The sequence below is a fragment of the Canis lupus genome, chromosome 18 (assembly GCF_011100685.1).
Source record: "Canis lupus familiaris isolate Mischka breed German Shepherd chromosome 18, alternate assembly UU_Cfam_GSD_1.0, whole genome shotgun sequence".
Taxonomy (NCBI): Eukaryota; Metazoa; Chordata; class Mammalia; order Carnivora; family Canidae; genus Canis; species Canis lupus.
In genome coordinates this window covers 54,120,240-54,146,504 of record NC_049239.1, presented here as the reverse complement: position 1 = coordinate 54,146,504, position 26,265 = coordinate 54,120,240, and the positions used below count along the sequence as shown (strand labels likewise).

Sequence of the window (26,265 nt, the reverse complement as noted above, 5' to 3'; positions counted from 1 at the left end):
AGCCAAATAAGGATATTCTATCTGGCAAAGTTGACCTTCAGATGTGAAAAAGAAATAGAGACTTATACAGAGAAACAAAGGCTGAGGCAATCTATTATCACTAGACCTACCTTCAAAGGAATACTGAAAGGAATTTTTCAAGCAGAAATGAGAAGATGCTTTTAGCAACATGGAAACATACAAAGCTGTTATCCATTTAAAATGGACTGCTTTATCCATAAGATATTTTATGTAAGCCTCATGGTAGCCACAAATCAAAAACTATAGTATAATCACAAAAGATAAAGAGAGGGGAATCAGAGATTACTACCATGGAAAATGATAGGAAAGAAGGAAGAAAGAGAGGCTAAAAAAAACCAACTGTGGAAATACAAAATAGCCAGAAAATAATTAATAAAATTGAATTAATAAGTCCTAATACCAGCAATTACACTAAATATAAGTGGAATAGATTCATCAATTAAAAGGCATGGATAAAAACCAAGACCTAACTATATTTTACCTACCAGACACTTACTTCAGTTCAAAATGAAGAAATGGAAAAAAGATATTCCATGCAAATGGAAACCAAAAGAAAGAAATATAGCTATACTTATTTCAGGCAAAACAGACTTTGAACCAAAAAGGGTAACAAGAGACAAATATATATGATGATATAGGGGTCAAGCTCATCAAGAAAATATAATAATTGTAAATATATATGCACCCAACATCAGAGCAACTAAATAATAAAACTGAATGCAATCCCAATTAAATTCCAATGGCATTTTCCACAGAAATAGAAAATACAATCTTATAATTCATATGGAACCAAAAGGACCCTAAATAGCCAAAGAAATGCTGAGGAAGAACAAAGCTGGTGGCATCACACTTCCTAATATCAAACTATACTACAAAGAGAGGGTAATTAAATTAGTATGGTACTGGCACAAAAACGGACACATAGTGACCGTGGAATAGAATAAAGTCCCCAGAAACAAGCTCTCTTACACACACGGTCAACTAATACTTGACAAGGAAACCGAGAATACTCAATGGTGGAAGATAGTCTCTTCAACAAATGGTGCTAAATAACCAAGTGCAGAAAAATGAATGGACCCATATGCCACTCACAAAAATTAACTTAAAATGGGGCAGAGATTTAAATATAAGACCTGATAATTTAATACTTTTAGAAGAGATCATAGAGAGGAATCTCCTTGACAAAGATCTTTGGCAATGATTATTCGGATATGACAACAAAAGTACAAACGCATAAGCAAAAATAAACAAGTAGGACTACTCTAACAATTTTCTTCACAGCAAAAGAAACATTAAACAAGATGAAAAGGCAACATATGGAATAGGAGAAAATATATTGGATAAAACATTAATATCCAAAATATGTAACGAACTCATATAGCTCAATAACAAAAAAAAATTGAAAATAGGCACAAGTACTAAGCGGACATTTTTATTTTTTAAAAAGATTTTATTTATTTATTCATGAGAGAGAGAGAGAGAAAGGCAGAGACACAAGCAGAGGGACAAGCAGGCGCCATGCAGGGAGCCCGACCTGGGACTCAATCCCTGGTCTTCAGGATCACGCCCTGGGCGGAAGGTGGCGCTAAACCGCTGAGCCACCAGGGCTGCCCAAAGCAGATATTTTAAAAAGATACTCAAATGCCCAACAAGTACTGAAAAGATGTTCTACATCACTAATCATCAGAGAAATGCAAATTGAAACTACTATGGGATATCATCTCACACTTGCTAGAATGGCAATGATCAAGACGACAAGCTATAAACGCTGGTGAGGTGGGAGAGAAAAGGGAACCCTTGTACACTGTTGGTAGCAATGTAAATTGGTGCAGCTACAATGGAAAACAATATGGAAGTTCCTCAGAAAGTTAAAAATAAAACTACCATATCCAGCAATCCCACTTCTGGGCGTATATCCAGAAGAAATGAGATCAGGATATTGAAAAGATGTCTGCACTCCTATGTTTATTGCAGCATGATTCAAACAGCCAAGATATAGGAAAACCTAATTATTCATCAATGGATGAATGAATAAACAGATGTGGTATATATATCAATGGAATATGAGAAAGAAGAAAATTCTACCATTTGACAATATGGATGAATTTTGAGGACATTATGCTAAGTGATATTTCAGAGAATGGGTAGCTGTTGTGTATAACTTGTACGTTAAATCTAAAACAGCCAAACTCTTAGAAACCGAGACTGAAATGGTGATTATCAGGGGTTGGGTGATGGAGGAATTGGAGAGATGTTGTTTAAGGGTACAAACTTGCAAGTAGTAGATAAGTTCTGGAGCTCTAATGTACATTCAAGTGATTATAGCAAATACTGTGTTATAAATTTTTTAAATTTAAATTCAATTAGCTAATATTTAAATTCAGTTAGCCAAACATCATTAGTTTCAAAAATAGAGTGCAGTAATTTATCAGTTGCATGTAACACCCAGTGCTCCTCACATCATGTGGTCTCTTTAATGGCCATCACTTAGTTATCCCATCCCCCCAGCCACCTCCCCTCCAGCAACCCTCTGTTTTCTAGAGGTTTGTCTCCCTCTCTCATGACTTCTCATTCAGTTTTCCCTCCCTTGCCCTATGATCCTCTATGCTGTTTCTTATATTCCACATATGAGTGAAACCATATGATAATTTTCTTTCTCTGATTGACTTATTTTGCTCAGTATAATATCCTCCAGTTCCATCCATGTCAATGTAAATAGTAAATATTCATCCTTTCTGATGGCTGAGTGATATTCCATATATATATAAAATATCTTCTTTATCCATTCATCTGTTGGTAGACAGAAGAAGCTGGATTTTAAATGTTCCCAACATGAATAAGTAATCATAATTTTATGACATGAATGAGATGGTAATCATTTTGCAATATATAAATGTATCAAATCAACATGATCTACATCTTAAACTTATACAGTATTATATGTCAATTACATATCAATAAAAGACAAATAAATAAATAAAAACTAGAAACAATCCAGATGACCTTCACCAGGTAAATGGTTAAACCAAATTTTGTATATACATTCTATGTATTTAGCATTAAAAAGAAGCCAGTGCTGATATACATAGCATTTCTTGTAAGGCAGGTTTAGTGATGTTGACACCTCTCAGCTTTTGTTATTTTTGGAAAGTCTTTATCTCTTTAATTTCTGAAGGACGGTTTTTCTGAGTACAGTGTTCTTGGTAAATATTTTTCTTATTTTTTATTTATTTAAAAGATTTTATTTATTTGAGAGACAGAGAAAGATATGGAGAAAGCACAAGCAAGGAGAGGAGCAGAGGGAGAGGGAGAAGCAGACTCTCGGCTGAGCAGGAAGCCAGGTGCAGGGCTCCATCCCATAACCTTGAGATCATGACCTGACCTGAAGGCAGATGCTTAACCTACTGAGCCACTCAGGTGTCCTGGGTAATACTTTTCTTTCATTATTTTGAGTATATCATCTTACTCTCTGGCCTGCAGGGTTTCAGTTTAGGTTTCTGGTCATAGTGCTATGACAGCTCCATTGTATGTGATTAGTCACTTTTCTCTTGCTTTCAAAATTCTCTGTGTTTGACTCTCAACAATTTCTTCTTGGTTTTTAATTTTTAATTTTATTTACTTATTATTTATTTAAATTCAGTTTGCCAACATATAGTATAACACCCCGTGCTCATCCTATCAAGTGCCCTCCTTAGTGCCTGTCACCCAGTCACCCATCCGCCCCCCGTTTCTGCAACCCTTTGTTTGTTTACTTTCAACAATTTCATTATAATGTGTCTCAATGAAGCTTTTTTTTTAGGTTTAACCTATCTGGGGTCTTCTGGATCTCATGAATCTGACATTCATTTCTCTCCTCAGGTTTGGGACATTTTCATAATTATTTCTTTAAATTAACTTTTTCCCTTTTCTCTTCCCCTTCTTGGTTTCCCATACATATATATTACTTCCTTGATTGTTTACCGTAAGTCTCATAGGCTTTCTTTACCCTTTTCCATTCTTTTTTCTTTTTTGACTGGACTCACTTTCTAGTTCATTGATTCTTCTGCATGGTTGAGCCTTCTACTGAAATTTTCTATTTAATTCTTTAGTTTACTCATTATATTTTTTGGCTCTAGGATTTCTGTTTGGTTTCTTTGGTGGTTCCTATTTCTTTTTTTTTTTTTATGATAGTCACAGAGAGAGAGAGAGAGAGGCAGAGACACAGGCAGAGGGAGAAGCAGGCTCCAGGCACCGGGAGCCCGACGTGGGATTCGACCCCGGGTCTCCAGGATCGCGCCCTGGGCCAAAGGCAGGCGCCAAACCGCTGCGCCACCCAGGGATCCCTGGTTCCTATTTCTTCATTGAATTTCTTCTCTTCCAGATTTATAGGTTTACTTTGGCAAGTTTACTCTGCCAATCAGCTCAGCTTGTGGTACTGGATGGGTCAGTTGATAGCACACGTGGGCAGGTGGGGCCTGTTATTGGGATCTCTAGTTGACAAGACCACTGACTATTCTCTGAGGTTGGGACAGGGCTTCTTCTGGTTGGGTTCCACAGTTGGGCTGGCCTGCTTGTTGGACTCCACCTATAAGTGGAGATGCTGTATGGCCTCCCTATTTGGTGAGGTAGCTGGATTTACTGTGATCAGGTGAGGTCACTGGCTGGGTTCTGCAATCATCTCTGGTTGACTGAGGTCACAGACTGTTCTTTGGCAGGATGGTGCCACTCATTAGACTTTATGTTTGAGCAGGGCTCCAAGATGAGTTGCACAATTGCTCCTGATTGTTGGGATCTTAGGCAGTCCTCTGCAACTGGATGGTGTTGTTGGGTGGACTCTATTCAAGTGGACCACAGGCAGAGCTTCACAGTTGGATGAGGCCTCAGGCTGTGCTCTATGATTAAGCACTGCTGTAGGCTGTGCCCAAAGTTGATTGGGTTTGGAGGCTAGAATTCATGATCAAACAGGCCATTGACTTTGTTTGGTCTACTGCTAGGCAAGGTTGCTGGCTAAGTCTCTGGTTGGGGAAGGGTCGCTAGGTGTATCCCATAGTTGGATGGGATTAGAGGCTGTGTGCCATGGTTGGGCAGGTTTGAAGTCTGGGCCTCCTTGGTGAGTGAGGCTAAGGGCTATGCTCCACAATTGGGTGGGGTCACTAGATAAGGCCTACATGAGGCAAAGCCATAGGCTGGCTCTGCTGTTGTATGGAGTGTTTGTCTGTGCCCTGTGGTACCATAGTTAGGGCTTTGAAGTTGCCTAGAGTCCCTGGTTACCTCAGGCCAGAGGTTATTCTTAGCAGTTGAGAAAAACTTGGTCTTTTATCCCTGTTCAAATGGATGGGGTCCATGGCTATCTGGGTTCCCTTGCAAGGCTTCCTGGTTGATGGGAATGGAGGCTACACCCAGCAGTTGGGCAGAACTGTGAATTTGCTTCCCTGCCTGGGAAGGGCCACATAATCAGCTCCATAGCTGGTATAGTTTGTTAGCTGGAACCCAAATCAGGCAGAACTGCCAACTGATCTCCCTGTCAAGATGGAACCACCAGCTCAACTCTGCAGATGGGTAGAGTCCCTGAGTGGGTTCTCTTCTTGGTGCTGCTGCAAGTATGCAAGTAGGAATGTGTTCTGTCAAGATATATGCACCATTAAGTATTTACTCAAAGGATACAAAGATACAGATTCAAAGGGGCACATGCACCCCAATGTTTATAGCAGCATTATCAATAATGCCAAGCTATGGAAAGAGCCCAAATGTCCATTGACTGATGAATGGATAAAGAAGATGTGGTATGGGGTGCCTGGATGGTTTAGTTGGTCAAATGGTTGCCTTTGGATCAAGTCATGATCCTAGGGTCCTGGGATTGAGTCCTGCATTGGGCTTCCAGTTCAGTGGGGAGTCTGCTTCTTCCTCTTCCTCTGCTCTCGCTCCCACCTCTCTCTAGTAAATAAATTTAAAAAAATCTTAAAAGAAAAAGAAAAAGTAATATTATATATATATAATATTACTCAGCAATAAAGTAGAATGAAATCTTGCTATTTGCAATGATGTGGATGGAGCTAGAATGTATTATGCTAAGCAAAATAAGCCAACCAGAGTAAGACAAATCTCATACGATCTCACTCACATGTGGAATTTAAGAAACAAAAAAGATGAATGTATGGAAAGGAGAGAGAGAGAGAGAGAGAGAGAGAAGCAAACCATTAGAGATTCTTAACTATAGAGAGAAAACTGAGGGTTAATGGAGGGAGGTGGGCAGGGGTTAAATGGGTGTTGGGTGTTAAGGAGGGCATTTGATGTAATGAACATCGGATATTATTAAATTGTACTCCTGAAACCAATACTACATATGTTAACTAACTAGAATTTTTTAAAATTTTATTTATTTATTTATTTATTTATTTTTAAAATTTTTTTTAATTTTTATTTATTTATGATAGTCACAGAGAGAGAGAGAGAGGCAGAGACACAAGCAGAGGGAGAAGCAGGCTCCATGCACCGGGAGCCCGACGTGGGACTCGATCCCGGGTCTCCAGGATCACGCCCTGGGCCAAAGGCAGGCGCTAAACCACTGCGCCACCCAGGGATCCCCCAAAATTTTATTTATTTATTCATGATAGACACACACACACACAGAGGCAGAGACACAGGCAGAAGGAGAAGCAGACTTCATGCAGGAAGCCCGACATGGGACTTGATTCCGGGACTCCAGGATCACGCCCCAGGCTGAAGGCAGGCGTTAAACCACTGAGCCACCCAGGGATCACTACTAACTAGAATTTAAATAAAAATTTAGAAAAAAAAAATAAAAGATCTAAGCACTGGTTAATGTAAGTGCTGCCCCTTCATCATCTCCATCTGATTCCCAGTGGTTGAGCCCTGCAGTTTTCCCCAGTAATCTCCATTAGGTGAGATCTGACTGGGCCTTCTGGGAAGCAACTCCCATTGCTGAGGGAACTGATGTCTAGCTTGAGTTCTCTTTTTTTTTCACTGGAGACACTGTAGGCTCAGGATGGAGGCTTCTCTGTGTGGTGTTGTGCTTGCGTGGAGGAGGGGCAATATGACCAGAGTGTAGCCACTCCTCTTGCTCTTGTAATGTGATCCTGTCAGTCCCCATGCTTCAGCCTCACCTCTGGTTCTGGGATTTTCACAATGTTGTCTTTCTATGGACAGTTGTTAGAGCTGGTCTTCTTTTGAGGTGAACTGAAGGTAGGAACAACCTACATTACCATCTTGATGATATCACTTCCCCATGTTATTCTTTGTATACAACAGTTTTTAATTAGCAGAAATTGAAAAAAAGTAGTTCAGAAGTTGTCAAAGGTAGAAAAGAAAATGACAGGAGCAGGAGGGAGGTGAGTATACTTATAATAGTACACGAGGGACGCCAGTGGAGATAGAACTGTTTGGTATTTTGATTGAGGTGGTGGGGACACTAAGCTGCACATATGATAAAAACCATATAGTACTAAATAGAGAGAGACACACACACAAGTACAGGTATGACTGAGGAAACCTAATAAGATCAGTGGATTTATTTTTATTTATTTATTCATGAGAGACACACAGAGAGAGGCAGATATGTAGGCAGAGGGAGAAGCAGGCCCTTCTCAGGGAGCCTGATGCAAGACTTGATCCCAGGACCCTGGGATCATGCCCTGAGCCAAAGGCAGATGCCCAACCACTGAGCCACCCAGGCATCCCAGACCAGTGGATTTTATAAGTATCAATATCCCAATTATGATATTGTGCTATAGTTTGGGGGAACTATTACTATTACTATTACTATTGGGGGAAATGAGGAGAATTGCACAGGGATCCTCCTTATTTCTTAAAACTGCATGTGACTCTACAATAATCTCAATAAATAGTTCTTTTTAAAAAATGTTTTATGTATTTATTTGACAGAGAAAGAAAAAGCCAGAGAGCACAAGCAAGGGAAACGGCAAAGGGAAGGAGAGAAGCAGGCTTCCTGCTTGATCCCAGGACCCTGAGATCATGACCTGAGCTGAAGGCAGACGCTTAAACAACTGAGCCACCCAGACACCCCTCAATAAACATTTCAGTTAAAAAATACCTAAATGATTAGAAGTTTATACCACAAAAATTGTAGGCGCAAGAAACTTGGAATTGCTATATCAGCATGAGAAAGACATGTTTGGCAAGGAACACTATCAGAGACAGAACAAGAGGCCTTGTTCATAATGATGATATCACCAATTAAGGACTCTAAACATGAGCACAGAAAAGATCCTCAAATATATTAGGTAACTGAATAAATAAACCTGAGAAAATAAACTCTTGCATGGGCTTACTACATCCTTCCTCTTACCACATCCAATTCACATTGCAAGGAAATCTAAAGTCATCACAAGCTCCTGGTGTGATTTAAACAGAAGTGCAATATCAGTCACCAAAAGGTAGTAATTGCACCACTTTCTACTTTGTTCTAATTAAAAATAAAAGGTTGTATTTCTTAATTATTTTAATCTAAATTCAGCACCAAACAAGATAAACACTTGCTTTTTGTTCTTTCCACAGAAAAATCACACAGCCATTCACTTTTTGTCTCTCAAAGTCCATATCCTGGAAATGATTGAAGACTGCATGGCAAGTTTATTTTAGTTTATTTGGAGAGTTATGTACATGCCAAAGTCCAGTGCTCTTTCAGAAGATCACTTAGGACAAGCACATTTGGAGATTAAAATTTTAAACAGATTTCTTTGTCAACAGAAGTATTTCTGGTAAATAATTTTCTCTCTGACTTTACTAAAAAATTAACACCTCCTGATTCCAGTAGGACTGGGAATACTGCTTCCACTGCTCTGTTGCAGGAATGATTGATAAGAAACTGGCATGAGGTCAGCTTGACTTATTGTGAATTAATAGAAGGAAACAATTTTCTCCCTTTGAACTTATCTCCATAAAGTCTCCTCTTGAGGATCACCTGTTTGTACTCAATGGCCTTTCAGGAGCTCCTAGATCAAGTTGGTGACCTGGGGAAATACCAGATCCTTCAGATGGTTTTAATTTTTCCCACTTTGATGATGCTATTATGTCAAATATTTTTGGAGAACTTCACTGCAGCCATTCCTGGTCATCGCTGCTGGGTGAACATCCTTGACAATGACACAGTTTCTGACAATGATACTGAGATCCTCAGTCCTGATGCCCTCCTGAGAATCTCCATCCCAATGGACTCAGACTTGAGGCCGGATAAATGTCACCGCTTTATCCATCCCCAGTGGCAGCTTCTTCATGTGAATGGAACCTTCACCAACATGACTGAGCCAGACAAAGAGACCTGTCTGGATGGCTGGGTGTATGACCAAAGTTCCTTCCCCTCCACCATCATTACTGAGGTAAGAGGCCTCATTTACCTCTTGTGAGTACTAGGTGTGGGCGTTTATTTATATATGGAATTTATTTTCTTTTCTTTTAAAATATTTTACTTATTTATTTGACAGAGAGAGCAGAGCAAGTGGGCCATCAAAAGCAGGGGAAACAACAGGGGGAGAAGGAGAAACAGGCTCCCTATTGAGCAGGGAGCCTGACATGGGGCTTGATCCCAGAACCTGGAGATCATGACCTGAGCTGAAGGCAGATGCCTAACCAACTGAGCCACTCAGGCACTCAGGTGTGTAGAATAACAGGATAAACATAGTTCAAGTCTTCGTTTTTTTGTTTTTTGTTTTTTAGATTTTATTTATTTATTCATGAGAGACACAGAGAGAGGCAGAGACATAGACAGCTGGGGAAGCAGGCGCCCCATAGGGAGCCCGATGTGGGACTTGATCCCTGGATCCAGGATCATGCCCTGAGCCAAAGTCAGACGCTCAACTGCTGAGCCACCCAGGTGTCTCAAGTCTTCAGTTATTGTGTAGATTCTGTAGTTAGCTCTCTTTCATTCTTTCAGCAAATAGTGATTGCTTTATCTTTTTTTTAATTTAAATTTTAGTTAGTTAACATATAGTGTAATATTGGTTTCTGGAGTAGAATTCAGTGATTTATCACTTACATACAGTACCCAGTGCTCATCACAAGTGCCCTCCTTAACCCTCATCTTCCTTCTAGCCCATCCCCCATCCACCTCCCTCTATCAACCCTCAGTTTGTTTTCTATAGTTGTCACTTATGGCTCGTTTCCCTAGCTCTCTTTTTTCTTTCTACCTTTCCCATATGTTCATCTGTTTTGTTTCTTAAATTACATATATAAGTGAGATCATATGGTATTTGCCTTCATAACTTCTAAGCACTTACATTGAATTGGAGGCTAGTGAAATCAACTAACTAGACATGAATTCCACTAAATATAATGTGAATGCTGATGATTAGACAAGTAAGTACTTGATATAATGTGTGCAAAGTTATTTTTTGGTCACTTGTTCTCAATCTAGTTGCAAATTGGAAATGCCTGTATTAATTAAAAAGAAAAATCTCCATGCCCTGACTACTTCTCAGAGAAGAAAATCAGGTGTTTTGATCCAGGTAGGAAATGCAGGCATCAGTATTTTAGAAAATCTCTTCAGTGTTTTTAGTGTGTGGCAAAGATTGAGAACCACTGAGGTATGAAGTGCTAAGTGAATATAAGATTGGCCCTAAAATAACCTAGAAGATTTAGTTGAGGATTTCTAAAGAAAGTCATGCTTAAATTGAGACTTGAGTGATAAAGGTAAGTAAATGTAGGAAAGGGGAGGCTGTCCACTGATGGCTTTTACAGTATGTGACACTGAAGGATTTTAAGCTGCTGTAAAATTCCTCTGTGCTGGTTTTCTTCTCTTCCAGTGGGACCTAGTATGTAGTTATCAGTCACAGAAATCAGTTGTTCAATTCCTATTCATGACTGGAATGCTGGTGGGAGGACTCATAGGTGGTCATCTCTCAGACAGGTGAGTGCTCAGACAGAGACAGCAGACCAGATCACTGCTGCCCTTATTCTATGGTGTTTTCATAGCTTATGATTAAGTCTTTCATGAAGAAGTTTTTTTTTTTTTTTAAGATTTTGTTTATTCATGAGAGACAGAGAGAGAGGCAGAGACACAGGCAGAGGAAGAAGCAAGCTCCAGGCAGGAAGCCCGATGTGGGACTCGATCCCAGAACTCCAGGACCATGCCCCGGGCTGAAGGCAGGCGTTAAACCACTAAGCCACCCAGGGATCCCCCATGAAGAAGTCTTTATTGAGTTCCAATATGAAATTTATACTGTTGTGGGTTTCCTTGGTTCCCATGGAGCTAGAGATGGAAGTGGAAAATTAGTCTGTATGATTAAAATGCCACTTTAGTGCCACACATATCTCTGTACAGGACACAGAAATGACATCTCCATAAGACCTGTGGACATTTCAGAACAGTATTTATCAGGAGGTACCATAATACTTCATTTAGAGAGATAAGGAGTTACCTATGGGCAGGGAGAGAAAGATACTCCAGGACAGGGGGTTCAGCTTGTTTAAAGACACAGATATAGAGAATAACATTGAAAGCCTTCACCAGGGCTTCTGTGTTAAGTCCCTATGGACCCAGTGAGTTAAGTGCTTGTTAGTTTTCAGACTGATCATCATACTGTGGTTTCCCCACTGTAATTAGTAGACATTTGTGTAAAACCTGGGTACATAATGAGGTGGTATTGAAGTTACATGAAGAAATAATTGTGGCTAAATATGGCTGATTTTGTAAAAAAAAAAAAAAAAAGGCGGAGGTGGGTAGTGAGGTTTTTTAGAGGTAAATTTTTGCAAGCATATAAAGTAATGTAAAGACCTCAGGTGTCATAATTTGTACTGTGAGAAGTTTGGGGTATCCTGTGCCTGACAATGCCCATCCTGAAGTAGGCAGACAACCATGGCAGGCACACACTTAGGTCTCCCATGGAGGAAATGGGAGACTTAGAGTATCCCTTATTATTTATTAGCCTAACTTCATCTAATATTTCAGCTGGATATTGAGAGCTTTAAATGTAATTCATAAAATATTACAAGGTCAAAGTGTTGATATTGGGGACACCTGGATGGCTCCGTGGTTGAGTATCTGCCTTTGGCTCAGGGCCTGATCCCAGGATTCTGGAGTCGAGTCCTGCCTCGGGCTCCTTGCAGGGAGCCTCCTTCTGCCTCTGCCTTTGTCTCTGCCTCTCTCTGTGTGTCTCTCATGAATAAATAAATAAAAACTTTAAAAAATAAAGTTGATATTGACCAAACTTTTGACTGAGTCCTTTTTGATGATTCACCATAAAATGCTGGTTGATGAGTTTATATGTGCATAGGGTAGTAGGTGTGTGTGTGTGTGTGTGTGTGTGTGTGTGTGTGTGTGGAGGGGAAGTGCTTGACACGATAAGAGAGTACAAAATTTGACAGAGGACTGAGCCTTACAGCTAAACATAGATAAAAAGCTTCTGAACAATGGTATTGGCACCAAAAGCACAGGCAATGAAAGCAAAAATAGACTGTTGAGACTACACCAAACTAAAAAGCTTCTGAATAACAATGGAAGCAATCAGTAAAGTAAAAAGAAAATCTACAGAATGGGAAAAATATCTGCAATCCATATATTTGATAAAGGGTTAATATCCAGAATATCTAGGAAACCACTACAATCAAGAGCAAAAACAAAAACAAAACAAATAACTTGATTTAAAAAATGGGCAAAGGAACTCAACAGCTATTTCTCCAAAGAAGACATGGAAATAGGCAACAGGTGCCTAATGAAAAGGTGCTTAATATTGCTGACCATCAGGGAAACGGAACTAATAAACTTATAACCGTTTGAATGGTTATTATATCCAAAAATTTGTTGCCAAGACCAGTCAATGTCAAGAGCTTTTTCCCTGTTGTTTTTCCCCCACTAAGAGTTTTATGATTTCAAGTCTAATGCTTAGGTCTTTAATCCATTTTGAGTTAATTTTTGTAAGTGGTATAGATAGGGGTTGAATTTCTTTCTTGTGCATGTAATTATCCAGTTTACCCAGTATCACTATTGAAGAGAATATATTATCCCATTTTGTATTACTGCCTCCTTTATCAAATATTAGTTGACCATATTACTGAATTTTTAGATTCGTTTTAACAATTTTTTTTTGTTGAGTATTAAGGATTTTCACTCTATAAGATCATATCATCTGCAAACAGACAATTCTACATTTCCAATTTTATATCTTTTATTGATTTTTTTTCTTGCCTAATTGCTCAGGCTGGGACTTCCAGTGCTATGTTGAATAGGAGTGGTGCAAGTGGGTACCCTCGTCCTGAACTTAAAGGAGAATTTTTCAGCCTTTTGCTATTGAGTATAATGTTAGCTATGGAGTTGCCATATATAGCTTTTATTTATTTAATAGGTTTTGGTATGTTGTGTTACCATTTTTATTTGTTTCAAGATTTTGTTTATTTTTCTCTTGATTTCTTCTTTGACTCATTGGCTTTCCAGTTGTTTAATTTCCATAAATTTGTGAATTTTCCCTTTTTTTTTTTTGTAATTATTTCTAGTTTCATTCCATTGTGGTTACAAAAGACACTTGATATAATTTCAATCTTCTTAAATTTGCTAAGGTATTTTCTTGACCTAACTGTCTTGAGAGTTTCCATGTGCACTTGAGGAAAATGTGTATTCTGTTGTTGGATGAATGTTCTATGTGTATTTATTGTAGTCTTTTTTTTGTAGTCATTTTTTTCTAAAGTACAGTTCAAGTCCAGTGTTCCCTTATTGACTACAGTCTCGATTTTTTAATTGTTGAAAACGAGGTTACTAGTTTTGTGTTTTTGTCTGTTTCTCCCTTCAGATCTGTTAGTATTTGCTTAATATATTTAGGTGCTCTTATGTTAGGTACATGTTTATTTATGATTGATATTTCTTGTTGGCGATGAGCCCTTTATAATTAATATAATAACATTCTGTGTATCTTCTTTTTTTTAAAGATTTTATTTATTTATTTAACAGAAAGAGAGAGCACAAGTGGGGGTGGGCAGTAGGCAGAGGAAGAGGGAGAAGTAGAATCCCCATGAGCAGAGAGCCATATGAGGGGCTTGATCCCAGGATCCTGGGATCATGACCTGAGCTGAAGGCAGACACTTAAGTGACTGAACCAATCAGGTGCCCCTGTCTCTTGTTTTTTTTTAATTCGAGAATTCAATTCATTTGTATTTAGAGTAATTATTGATGGGTAAAACTTACTAATTCCATCTTATTAATTATTTTCTGGCTGTTTTGTTATTCCTTATTCCTTTCTTCCTCTTTTGCTGTCTTCCTTTGTGAATTGATCATATTCCTTAGTGGTATACTTTGATTCCCTTCTCTATCCTTTGTGAATCTAATGTAGCTTTTTGTTTGTGGCTACTTTGGGGGTTACAAAAATACAGATATAACAGTTTATTTTATACTTATAACACCTTAAGTTCATTCACATACAAAAACTCTACCTTTTACTTCCTCTCATCTATGTTTTTGTTGTTAAGAGTTCTTTTTTTAAAAATATATTTTATTTATTTATTTATGAGAGACACAGAGAGAGAGAGGCAGAAACACAGGCAGAGGGAGAAGCAGGCTCCATGCAGGGAGCTGGATGTGGGACTCGATCCTGGGTCGAGTGTGTAAATAATTACACATCCTGTGTAAATAATTACACATCCTGGATGTGGGATCACGCCCTGGGCCAAAGGCGGTGCTAAACTGCTGAGCCACCGGGCTGCCCCAATTGTTAAGTGTTCTTATAAAAAGTAATATATAAGATAATGAAAGAAACCTTTGGCAGTTAATCTATATGGCATAGGTTGTAGTGATGATTTAACAGGTATATACTTATTTCCAAATTCTAGTTGTAAACATTAATTATGTACAGATTTTGTATGCTATAACAGAAAAGCAAAAAATTAAATAATTTATAGGCACTAAGTCTGCTCTTTGATCTGGAGTGCCATTGTTTCTAAGTCCTCTTAGCTGACAGAACAAGGAAATGCATGTGTGTATTCTATCCCATGTATATAAACATGTGTATAAATATTTCTACATGGAACCATCCGTGTGTATATTAATATACACGAGTTGATGCTGATGTTTCCAATTCTAATTCATTACTATAATGTCCATTCTAGCCTCCTTCCCTTGCTTATCTGTGAATTCCTTCTCCAAAAGTGAAAAACCTGTGTTCCACCAAGCACCATCCACATAGTCATTTGCTCAATTTTAGTATACATGTGCATCAGCATCAAAATTGTTAACCTGTATCCTCCTTGGGAAACAACTTTATCAACTAGATTATAGGGCTTATGTGTAGTTTCTTTAGTCTCATATATTTTACACATTTCAAAAAATCATCTAGAATGCTATTGATGTTGGCATCAATTCAAACCATATTGTTTTAAATTTGGAATATTAAATGTCATCACCATGGTAACCACAAAGAGCATATCTCACAATATACACAAAAGGAAACAAGAAGAGCCTCAAAGTGGTTCATAACAAAAAATCAGCCAAATGTAAATGAAGGCAGCAATGGAAGAAATGAATGATGGAAAGGGTGTAAGACATACAAAACCCCCAGCAAAATGGCGGAAGTAGTTCCTTATAAAAAACTAATTTAAATAAGAATAGATAAAATCCTAACAAAAGGCAGATTAGCACAATGGAAAAACAAAACATGATCCAGACACAATAAAACATGGTGCAACCATATGCTTTGTACAAGAGACTCATTTTAGATCTACACATATAGATTCAGAGTGAAAGGATGCAAAGAGATATTCCTTAAAAAATAGTAATCAGAAGAGAACTTGGTTGGTTATAATAATAGACAAGATAGACTAATCAAAAGTTGTTGCAAGAGACAAGGACATTATATACTGATACAAGGGTCAGTTCATCAAGCTATAACAATTATAACCATATATGCATCAAAGAACCCCCCCATATATGTAACGATCATTGGCATAATTGGAGGGCAAATTAATTCTCTAGTAGTAGTTGAAAACTTCAATGCCTCAGTTTTATTTTTTTTTGTGTATTCTAATTTTAATTAAACAAAGCAGATTGAATATTATGTATATTGTGACATCTTTTTAAAAAGAATAATTAATACATAACATGTACTAAAAAATGCACAGACAAAAAACAAGAACTGCATTATAACTTTAATACCAGTTGTCATAGAAAGAGAGAAATACCAAAGGATTTTACTTTCCATGCCCTATATTTGTGTACCTATATTTTTATTTTATTAAAAATTTTTAAAATTTAAATTCAATTCGCCAATATATAGTATAACACCCAGTGCTCATCCCATCAAGTGCCCTCCTCAACGCCCATCACCCAGTTACCACAACCCCCCACCCACCTCCCCTTCTGCAACTCTTTGTTTCTCGGAGTTAGGAGTTTCTTATGGTTTGTCTTCCTCTCTAAGTTTTCCCGCTCAGTTCCCCTCCTTTCCCTTATAGTCCCTTTCACTATTTCTTATATTCCACGTATGAGTGAAACCATATGATGATTGTCCTTCTCTGATTGATTTATTTCACTCAGCATAATACCCTCCAGTTTCTCGGTTTTAATAATGGAGTAAACATCTAAGCAGAAGAACAGTAAGGAGATAGAGGACTTGAACATAAACTAGCAGGGTTAACAGACATGTGCAGAACCCTTTACCCGACAACAGCAGAAGACACACATTTTTCAGGTGTACATGGCATTTTTAGACCCGACTGCATTATTAAGGCTCAAAACAAGGAATCAATGGATTTCAAAAGATCAAAATTATACAAAATATTTTCTCTGATTACAATAGAGTGAAACTAGAAATCAATAGGAGAAGCAAAACTGGAAAATTTACAAATGCATGGAAATTAAACAGCACACTTACAGACAACCAATGGATCAAAGAAATCACAAAGGGAATTAGAAAACACTCAGAGATAAATTTAATTTAAAAAATTCAACATGGCAAAACATATGGGATATAGTAAAGTCAATGCTCAGTGGGAAACTTATAGCTATAAATACCTACATTAAAGAGAAAAATATGGGTAACATGTCAGCATGAGGACAGAATAGGAGATCCGCAGCCTTATCCCCATATAGAAACAATGATTTAGCAGTCATCCACAGACAAAAATGCCTCTGTGGGAATCTGGGGATTTAGATCAGAGGTTTCAAAAGCTTGGTGGAGGCCAGATTTGAGAAAGGCAGCCTTAAGAAAGCAGACCTACATTCTAGTAGCAGGCCCACTGATCATAGTCTTGGCTGTGGACCTGAAAGGAGCCTGCCTCCTACAGATCCAGTTCCAACCCAAACTTTTCTGTGACCCTGCCACAAGCCCCATTCATCAAAGGATCCAGGAACTGCCATTCTCATTGGTGACCCTGATTATAGACCCACTGATCCAGGCCTTACTGTAAACCTTGAAGCAGCCCTGTGACCCTGTACACCAAGGTTCAGGGATATTGCCAGTCCAGAGACCTTGCAGGAGCCACACCAGCCCATACCACCAGTAGAAGGTCCACTAACTGGGCCTGACCTTGGACCCCACAGTGGCCACATGGCCCAGCTCCAGCCTCACCCAACCATGATCCCAGAGGCAGTCCCATCAGTCTGGAGACTCAGGAGGAGAAGGTCTTTTCCTGCCAAAACCAGTCTATAGAGTCAAGAAGTGTCTGCTCCTTCAAATGCAGAGACACCAATGCAAGGCTATAAGATCATGAAGAATCAGGCAAACATGACACTGCCAAAGGAAACTAATAAAGCCCCAGTAACTGCCCTTGAAGAAATGGAGATCCATCAACTTCTTGAGAAAGAATTCAAAATAATTATCTTAAAGAAGCTCAGTGAAATACAAAAAAGCACAGATGGACAACTAAATGAAACCAGGAAAAACAGTACATGGACAAAAGGAGAAGTGTAATAAAGAAACAAAAAAAAACATGAAAAAAGAACCAAATAGAAATCCTGGAACTGAAGAATACAGTAACTGAACTGAAAATTCAATAGAGAGCTTCAACATCAGACTTGATCACACAGAACAAAAAATAAGTGAACTCCAGGAGAGGTATTGTGAAATTATCCAGTTAGAGGAACAGAAAGAAAACAAAATTGAAAAAGTTCAGAAAGCATATGAGACTTATGGGACAAAATCCAGTGAGATAATGTATGTATTATGGGTGCCCTAAAAGAAGAAGAAAGAAGAAGGAGAAGGAGAAGGAGAAGGAGAAGGAGAAGGAGAAGGAGAGGAAAAAGAAGAAAAAGAAGAAGAAAAAGAAAGAAAGAGAAAGAAAAGAGCAGAAAGCTTATTTAAAGAAATATCTGAGAACTCCCCAAATCTTGGTTGAGAAATGGACATCTCGATTTGTGAAGCCATACAGTTCCCAAATAGGTAGAACCCAAAAGGGTCTATGCCAAGTCCTGTAGAACCAAATAATCAAATAATCAAAACTTAAAGAGAGAATTTGTAAAACAGCAAGAAGAAAGTCATTTGTCAAATACAAAGGAGCTCCCAGAACACTTTTAGTAGATTTCTCAGAAACCCCACAGTCCAGAAAAGAGTGGGATGATGTATTCAAGATATTGAAAGAAAAACCTGCCAACCAAGAAGAGTTTCTCTGGCAAAATTGTCTCTTTATAACATATGATTTCACTCAAATGTAGAATTTAGGAAACAAAACAAATGAACAAAGGGGAAAAAAAAGAGATAAACCAAAAATCACACTCTTATTGGTAGAGAACAAACTGATGGTTACCAGAATGGGGGATGGGTGCAGGGATGGATGAAATAGGTGATGGGGATGAAGGACTACACTTGTTATGATGAGCACTGACTAATGTATAGAATTGGTGAATGACTCTATTGTACACCTGAAGCTAACATAACACTCTATAACTGACACAAATATATTGGAATTAAAAAAGTTAAAAATGAATAAATGAATGAATGAATGAGAGATAAAACAAATAAAATCTGGGAAAAAAAGAATGAGAGAGAAATAAAGACTTTTGTAGACAAAAACTGAGGGAATTCGTCATCACCACTAGAATTGCCTAACAAGAAGGGATTTCTTCAAGTTGAAACAAAAGGGCATTAAACAACAGTCTAAAGTTTATAAAAGGGTTGGGGGGGGGGTTCTGGTCCAGGATGGTGACATAGGAAGACCTTGAATTCACCCCATTGGAACACACCAAAGTGCACCTATATACAGAACAATATCTCCTGAAGAACTGAAGGCCACTGAAGAAGACAGAGAAAGCAGCAGAGAACAAGAGAGATAGAGACATGGTAACAAAGGGAACCTCCAGCCCCACACTGACAGAAAGAATAGTGCTGAAGGACAGGGAAGAGCTTTCTCTATCCTCCAGCACAGAAGGAAAAAAAAGGCAACTAATATTACGCTGTATGGTAACCAACTGGAATTTAAAGAAAAACTTGAAAAAATAATTTAAAAAATAAAAGAGCAGCTAGCATAAAAAAAAGAGAGAGAGAGAGACAGCAGTAGACTTTCACCAGCTAAATGGAGGAGGAGCTCCAGGAACACTTTCCAGGTCAGAGGGACTGGAGAGTGACATGGTTTAGTGCTGCCCATCCACCTTAAAAGCCCAGACCAGTGCAGGGTCTGGATGCCATCACTGACTTGCTGGCTTGCTGCCTCAGAAAGCCCTGGGTCCACAGGCCCATGCTGGGGTGGAGTTGGGGTACAGAAAATGAGCTGATGGAGCTAGGGTAAAGAAAATGAGCTGCAGGTTTTTGTTTTTTGTTTTCTTTCTCCTTTTATTCTTTTCACCCTCCCTCCCTCCTTTATTTCTTACTTTCATTTATTTTTTCCTTCTTTTCTCTTTGAAAAGCCATGGTTTAAGAAAACAACTAGCATATCAAAGAGCCAGCCCTAGAACTTTGCCAAACACAGCGGAGGGGAGCTGCTAGAATGGTCTCCACTGTCCACACTTCCCCTTCCACCTTAGCAGAGAGTACAGTCTGGGCACACTAACTGACATGCTATCTCAGTGAGACCTGGGTCCATAGCCCACATCAGCCCCAAGAATCCCACCAAGGTGGCCACAGGGCAGTGCACACTGGGACGCTCCTGGTTAGTGCTCACTATAACCCCAGCCTTTGTGCCAAGGGAACACAGGAGCAAAGTGCCCCAGAACACTCCAGGCCCATACCACCTTGGCTTCAGTTGGCTTGCTAGGATATCCCTGGTGCAGAGCACTCTAGAATCTGTCAGCTGATGTATGTTTCAGATTCAGCTGCCCTGCTGGGGTGCCCCCTGCATGCAGTGCCCAGGGAATCCCAGGCCCATGCTTGCATCAGTTTCAGCCATCCTGCCAGGGTGCCTCTTGTATGGAGTGCCCCAGAACACTCCCACCCACACTGTTCTCAGCTCCAGTCACCTGGCCAGGCGTTCCCTGCACTGAGCACCTTCAGACTCCCTGGTTTGCACCCAATTAAGCTTCAGCTCTCCTGCCAGGTTGCCCTCTGTGTGAAGAGCCATGGGATAACCTGGCCCACATACCACATCAACTCCAGCCACCCTGTCAAGACACTCCCTGCACAGCATGCTCGAGACACCCTGGTTTGTACCCATTTCAGCTTCAGCTGTCCTACTAGGGTGCCCTCAACACATAGAACCCCATGTTGCATCTACTTCAGCTTTAGCTGTTTTGAAAGGGTGCTTGCTATGTGGAAAATCCCAGGACCCTCAGCCCACACCAGCCACAGGTCCAGGTAGCCAGCAAAAGTCACCAGGCATCTGGTGACAATCTACACTGGGGACAACCACACACAAGGTTATTCCTTCAAGTTGAGGAGAAGTAGCTCTTCTGCCAAATCTATAAAGACAAACACAACAAGTCAAGCAAAAATAGGGGGACAGAAATAGATGCTCTAAAAGAAAAAACAAGAAACAAACCTCAGAAAAAGAACAAAATTAAATGGAAATAAGTAATATGCTTGATAAATAATTTAAAGTAATGATAGTAAAGATAGAGATTGGAGAGAAGAGTGGAAGAACTCAGTGATACTTTCAACAAAGAGATAGAAAAAATAAAAAAAGAAGCAGCCAGAGCTGAATAATACAATAATTGAAATAAAAAACACTTCGAGGGAATCAGTAGTAGATTAGTGGGTCAGAATATATCAGTGATCTGGAAGACAGAATAATGGAAAGGACTCAAGCTGAACAGCCAAAGGGCAAAATAATTTTTTAAAAATGAGGATAGGTTGGGGCACCTGAGTAGCTCAGTCAGTTAAAGTGTCTGTCTCTTGATTTCAGCTCAGGTCAGGATCTTAGGGTTGTGAGGTTGAGCCCCATGTCATGGTCCATGCTGGGCGCGGAGACTGCTTAAGTTTCTCTCTCTCTCTCTCCCTCTCTAAAGAGAAAAGAAAAAAAAAGGGGGGGGGATTAGGGAAGACCTAAATAAATGGAAAGGTATCCCATGTTAATGAAGTAGGAAGATGTAATATTATCAATAACTCAGTAGTACTTAATGCAATCTATAATTTCAGTGAAATCCCTATCAAATTCCAACATTTTTTTTTCAGAAATAGAAAAGCTGAATCAGATTCATGTGAAATTGTGAGGGGCTCCAAACAGTCAAACAATGTTGAAAAAGAAGTATAAATTCAGAGGACTTATGCTCTCTGGTTTCAGAATTACTCAAGCTACAGTGACTAATTACTATGGTATCAGCATATGGATAGAAATACAAACCTATGTAGTAGAACTGAGAGTCCAGAAGTAAACTCATTCATTTATAGCCAACTGACTTTTGAACAAGAGTGTCAAAAACCATTCAGTGTAGGAAAGAACAGGCTTTTTAGCAAATGGTGTTGAACAACTAAATTTTCACACAAAATAGAATGAGGTTTACCCCTACCTGATATTCTACACAAAAGTTAACTCAAAATGAATCATAATTTATAAAACTCTTAAAAGAAAGCATAGAAGTAAATTTTCATGATCTTGTATTTGGCAATGATTCTTGGACCCCAAACCCACAAACAACGAAAGAAAAATAGGTAGATCAGATTTCATAACAATGAACATTATCAGTATCAAGAACGTTGAAAGAAAACCTATAAATGGGTGAAAATATTTGAAAATCACATATCTGACAAGGGCTTAATATCTAGAACATATAAAGAACTCCTACAACTCAACAACAAGATGATAAACCATCAAAAATCAGCAAAGGACTTGAATAGATATGTGGAGAAATTGAAGCACTTGTGCATTGATGGTGAGAATAGAAAGTGATGCAGCCACTATGGAAAACAGTTTGGCAGATCCCCAAAGATCTAAACAGAATTGCCATATGAACCAACAATCCCAGTCCTAGGTTTATACTTTAAAAAATGGAAAACAGGGACTTCAACAGGTAGTTGTACATTGGTGTTCATGAAAGCATTACTTATAATAGCCAAAGGTGAAACAATCCAAGTATCCATCAACAGATTAATGGATAAACAAAATATGGATATATACCCAATGGAATATTCATCCAGAGGAAATAATGGCACATGGTACAACACGAATAAACCTCAAAACAATTATGCTAAATGAAATAAGACAGGTACAGAAGGACCAATGTATGCATTGCCTTCTATGAAATATCTAGATCTGGCAAATAAATGGAGACAGAAGGTAGATTAGAGATTATTAGAAGGATAAGAGTGAAGGGTAGAATGAGGAGTTATTGCTTACAGAGTTACAGAGTTTTTGTCTGGGGTAGATTAAAATGTTTTGGAAATAGTAGTGATGATCGTGAAACATGATGAATATAATTAACTAAGATGAATTGTACATTTACAAGTGATTAAAATAGCAAATTTTGTATTATATTATATATATCTTATCACAGTAAATATATTCAAAACTGTCTCCAACTATTATTGTGAATTATATATCTAATTTTGTCAATTTTGTTTCATGTGTTTTTGTAATTTTGTTGAGTTTATATACATTTGACATTTTAAGCATTATTCCTGGAAAAGTATTCTATTTTGAAATTTATTCTACTTGATATTAATATAAAGACTCCAGGGAAAGCAGAGTGGGGTGGGGGTGGGGATCTTTCCTGTATTCAGAAAGAATACATCTTTCTGAAAGTTTGCTTAATCCAAACATGATTCCTAAAAAAAGAAAACAAACAAACAAACAAACAAAAACCCAAACAAACATGATTCCTAACTAGTACAGTGGGTTTGGTCTTGCTTTTTAAAAAAATAACTGCTGGGATCCCTGGGTGGCGCAGCGGTTTGGCGCCTGCCTTTGGCCCAGGGCGCGATCCTGGAGACCCGGGATCGAATCCCACATCGGGCTCCCGGTGCATGGAGCCTGCTTCTCCCTCTGCCTATGTCTCTGCCTCTCCCTCTCTCTCTCTGTGACTATCATAAATAAATAAAAATTAAAAAAATAAAATAAAATAAAATAAAAAAATAACTGCTTAGCAACTATTTATCAAGTCACTGAGTACATTCTCATGTGTAAGAAATGATTACGGATGAATTCTTAACAATTTAACCGTTTATATTCGAAAAACACACAAATTACCCTGTCCAACGATCAACCCAAGATGGGCCTTTTTAGCACAGCTTTTCTGAGCTAACTAATCTTCCTTTTTTTTTTTTTTTTTGGTATATTTTTCATTGGAGTTCGATTTGCCAACATATAGCATATCACCCAGTGCTCATCCGGTCAAGTGCCCCCCTCAGTGCCCATCATCCAGTCACCCCAACCCCCCCCCACCTTCCCTTCCACTACCCCTTGTTCATTTCCCAGAGTTGGGAGTCTCTCATGTTCTGTCACCCTCCCTGCTTTCCCTGAGCAGCGCTTTGGTGTCATGCCCTCAATTTCCAGCATATATCGTTCTCAGAAAATAGTTGTAGGTAGTGGGAGGGGCCTGGCCAGGGTGACCCCGCTGGAGCCACCTCTGTCAGCAACATGTTCAAGGTAATTCGGAGGTCTGTGGGGCCAGCCAGCCTGAGTCTGCTCACCTTTAAAGTCTATGCGTCACCTAAAAGGGACTCACCTCACAAAACTTCTGTGAAGGTTAATGAACTTTCACTCTACTCGGTTCCTGAGGGTCAATCTAAATATGTGGAGGAGCCAAGGACCCAGCTTGAAGAAAGCATTTCACATCTCCGACATTATTGGGAGCCATATACAAGTTGGTGTCAGGAAATGTACTCACAAACAAAGCCCAAGATGCAGAGCTTGGTTCAATGGGGGTTAGACAGCTATGAATATCTCCAAAATGCACCTCCTGGGTTTTTTCCAAGACTTGGTGTTACTGGTTTTGCTGGCATTGTTTGACTTCTTTTGGCTAGAGGGTCAAAAATAAAGAAGCTGGTGTATCCACCTGGGTTCATGGGACTAGCTGCCTCTCTTTATTATCCACAACAAGCCATTGTATTTGTCCAGGTCAGTGGGGAGAAATTACATGACTGGGGTTTACAAGGATACATAGTCGTAGAAGATTTGTGGAAGGAGAACTTTCAAAAGCCAGGAAATGTGAAGAATTCACCTGGAAATAAGTAGAATGCTCCATGCTCTGCCCATTTTAATCAGTTATAGGTAAACATTGGAAACTCCACGCATTATCTACAGAAAAATGGCAGAGAAGTCAGTACTGAATGTAGTAAATTGGCTTTCTTCTTCAGGAAAAACTATACCAGGCTTCTTTGTTATCTTGGGTGATGCCATACTACCAGTGAACTAATCGGAAATCCTTTCACCTAGAGATAATGTCCAGCATTAGAACTCCTGGTTCTCATGTTGCTATTTATGTACATAATTAAAAGTCTGAATTAAAAAAAAAGAAAATAGTTGTATTTTTCAGCATTCCATATATATAAGGCCCCAGGCCTCCAAATATCTGTAACAATATACCCATGCATATGTGGATATTTTTTATAACAAAACGCTGGGAAAAGCTTTGCTTTACCTGGGGGACTAGCTTGTAGGCTCTGCAGGAGCAAAGTTAATCTTGTAGCTGACTGTGTTTTCTTGGTCAGCTTGGCTGTCAGTGAGGTCAGCATCTAACTCTCAACTCAGTTGAAGTAGTTATGCTCAACCTACTTGTCTCCATTTATTATTTTTCCTCCCTCATCTTGGTCTTCTTCTTTTAGTTCTATTTTCCTTGGTTGTGATATTTATTTACATACATATTTTACCTAAAAGCCTCCTGATTTTTTTTTAAGAATATGCCAGTATAGAGGTGCCCAGGAGGCTTAGTCAGTCTGCCTTGGGCCCAGGTCAAGATCCAGGGGTCCTGCGATTGAGCCCCACGTTGGGCTCCCCAGTCAGTGGGGAGTCTGCTTCTCCCTCGCCCCCTCATTCCCCCAGCTTGTGCTTACTTTCTCTCTCTTTCAAATATGTAATTAAATCTTTTTTTAAAAAGTATATGCCAGTATATATACATATACTTGGATAAATAACTGTGAAGAATTCCCATTATGACACTGAGCTGGTAATGGGACAACCAAAATGTAGATTTAACTAACCAACACTTCTCCTCAGTGATACAGTATTGCAACCATTCCTGGAAAGAATATGTGATAGCTTCTGCCTAACCTCAGACTGTTTCTCTATTAGATATAGATTAAACCTTATCGTGTATATGAATTGCCTGGGAATCCTGTGAAATTGCAGATTCTGATTCACAAGGTCTGGGGCAAGCTGAGAATCCAAATTTCTATCAAGCTCCCCAGTGATGCCAACACTGCTGGTCCTCTGAACTCATCAGAACAGCAAGGGACAGGATAATAAGGAGCCAGGGGCATGATGATCAACTCTGTGACATTTAGGCTTGACTGATTTGCCATAACCATTTGGTAAATATGTGTGGGATTGATACTGGAGAAGTCAGTTCAGAAAGCAGATGGATCCATGCCATTCTCACTCCCGCACACCAGGCTCTGCTAATCCTCAATCAGTGCCATCAACATCACATTTGTCGAAAACTGACTCCTAGATTCTTTTTTTTTTTTTTGACTCCTAGATTCTCTCTGTAGTGTAGACCTGAATTGCCATCCTACTCATTAATCCTGACATGGCCTCATAGAGATGAGGCTCCTAGGAAATCACCTTTTTCAGCCTCCCACCCAGGATGAGGAATCTCCCTGTCTCCTGCCCCTGTCCCATGGTCCCAGCAGGCTCTGTTTGATTACCTTCATTGGCAGGGACTCATGATCCCCAAGGCAGCCTATGACATTAAGAAATAGCTCTTATGAAAACAAAGCTTGTCTTCCTGCTGAGTCAAAATCAACTTCCTGGTAACCTCTACCCACTGAGCCTTGTCTGCCGCTTGCAGCATTT

General features: G+C 39.1%; 1 protein-coding gene and 1 pseudogene across 10 annotated transcripts in view; both read left to right on the top strand.

The window, feature by feature from the left end:
- The first annotated feature begins 8,092 nt into the window (after positions 1 to 8,092).
- Positions 8,093 to 26,265, top strand: part of SLC22A10 (solute carrier family 22 member 10) — a 31,913-nt gene continuing 13,740 nt past the window's right edge. For 2 of the 10 annotated variants that reach the window (XM_038564203.1, XM_038564204.1), the window contains exons 1-3: positions 8,260 to 8,414; positions 8,536 to 9,356; positions 10,779 to 10,882. In XM_038564203.1, the coding sequence (XP_038420131.1) occupies positions 8,955 to 9,356; positions 10,779 to 10,882 (506 nt within the window). In that variant the 5' untranslated portion in view covers positions 8,260 to 8,414; positions 8,536 to 8,954. Of the gene's footprint in view, positions 8,415 to 8,535; positions 9,357 to 10,239; positions 10,333 to 10,778; positions 10,883 to 26,265 lie in introns of those variants that run through there. The other 8 variants (XM_038564209.1, XR_005373658.1, XM_038564207.1 and 5 more) reach the window with 8 other exon arrangements.
- LOC102156685 lies at positions 23,828 to 24,656 on the top strand (annotated as a pseudogene).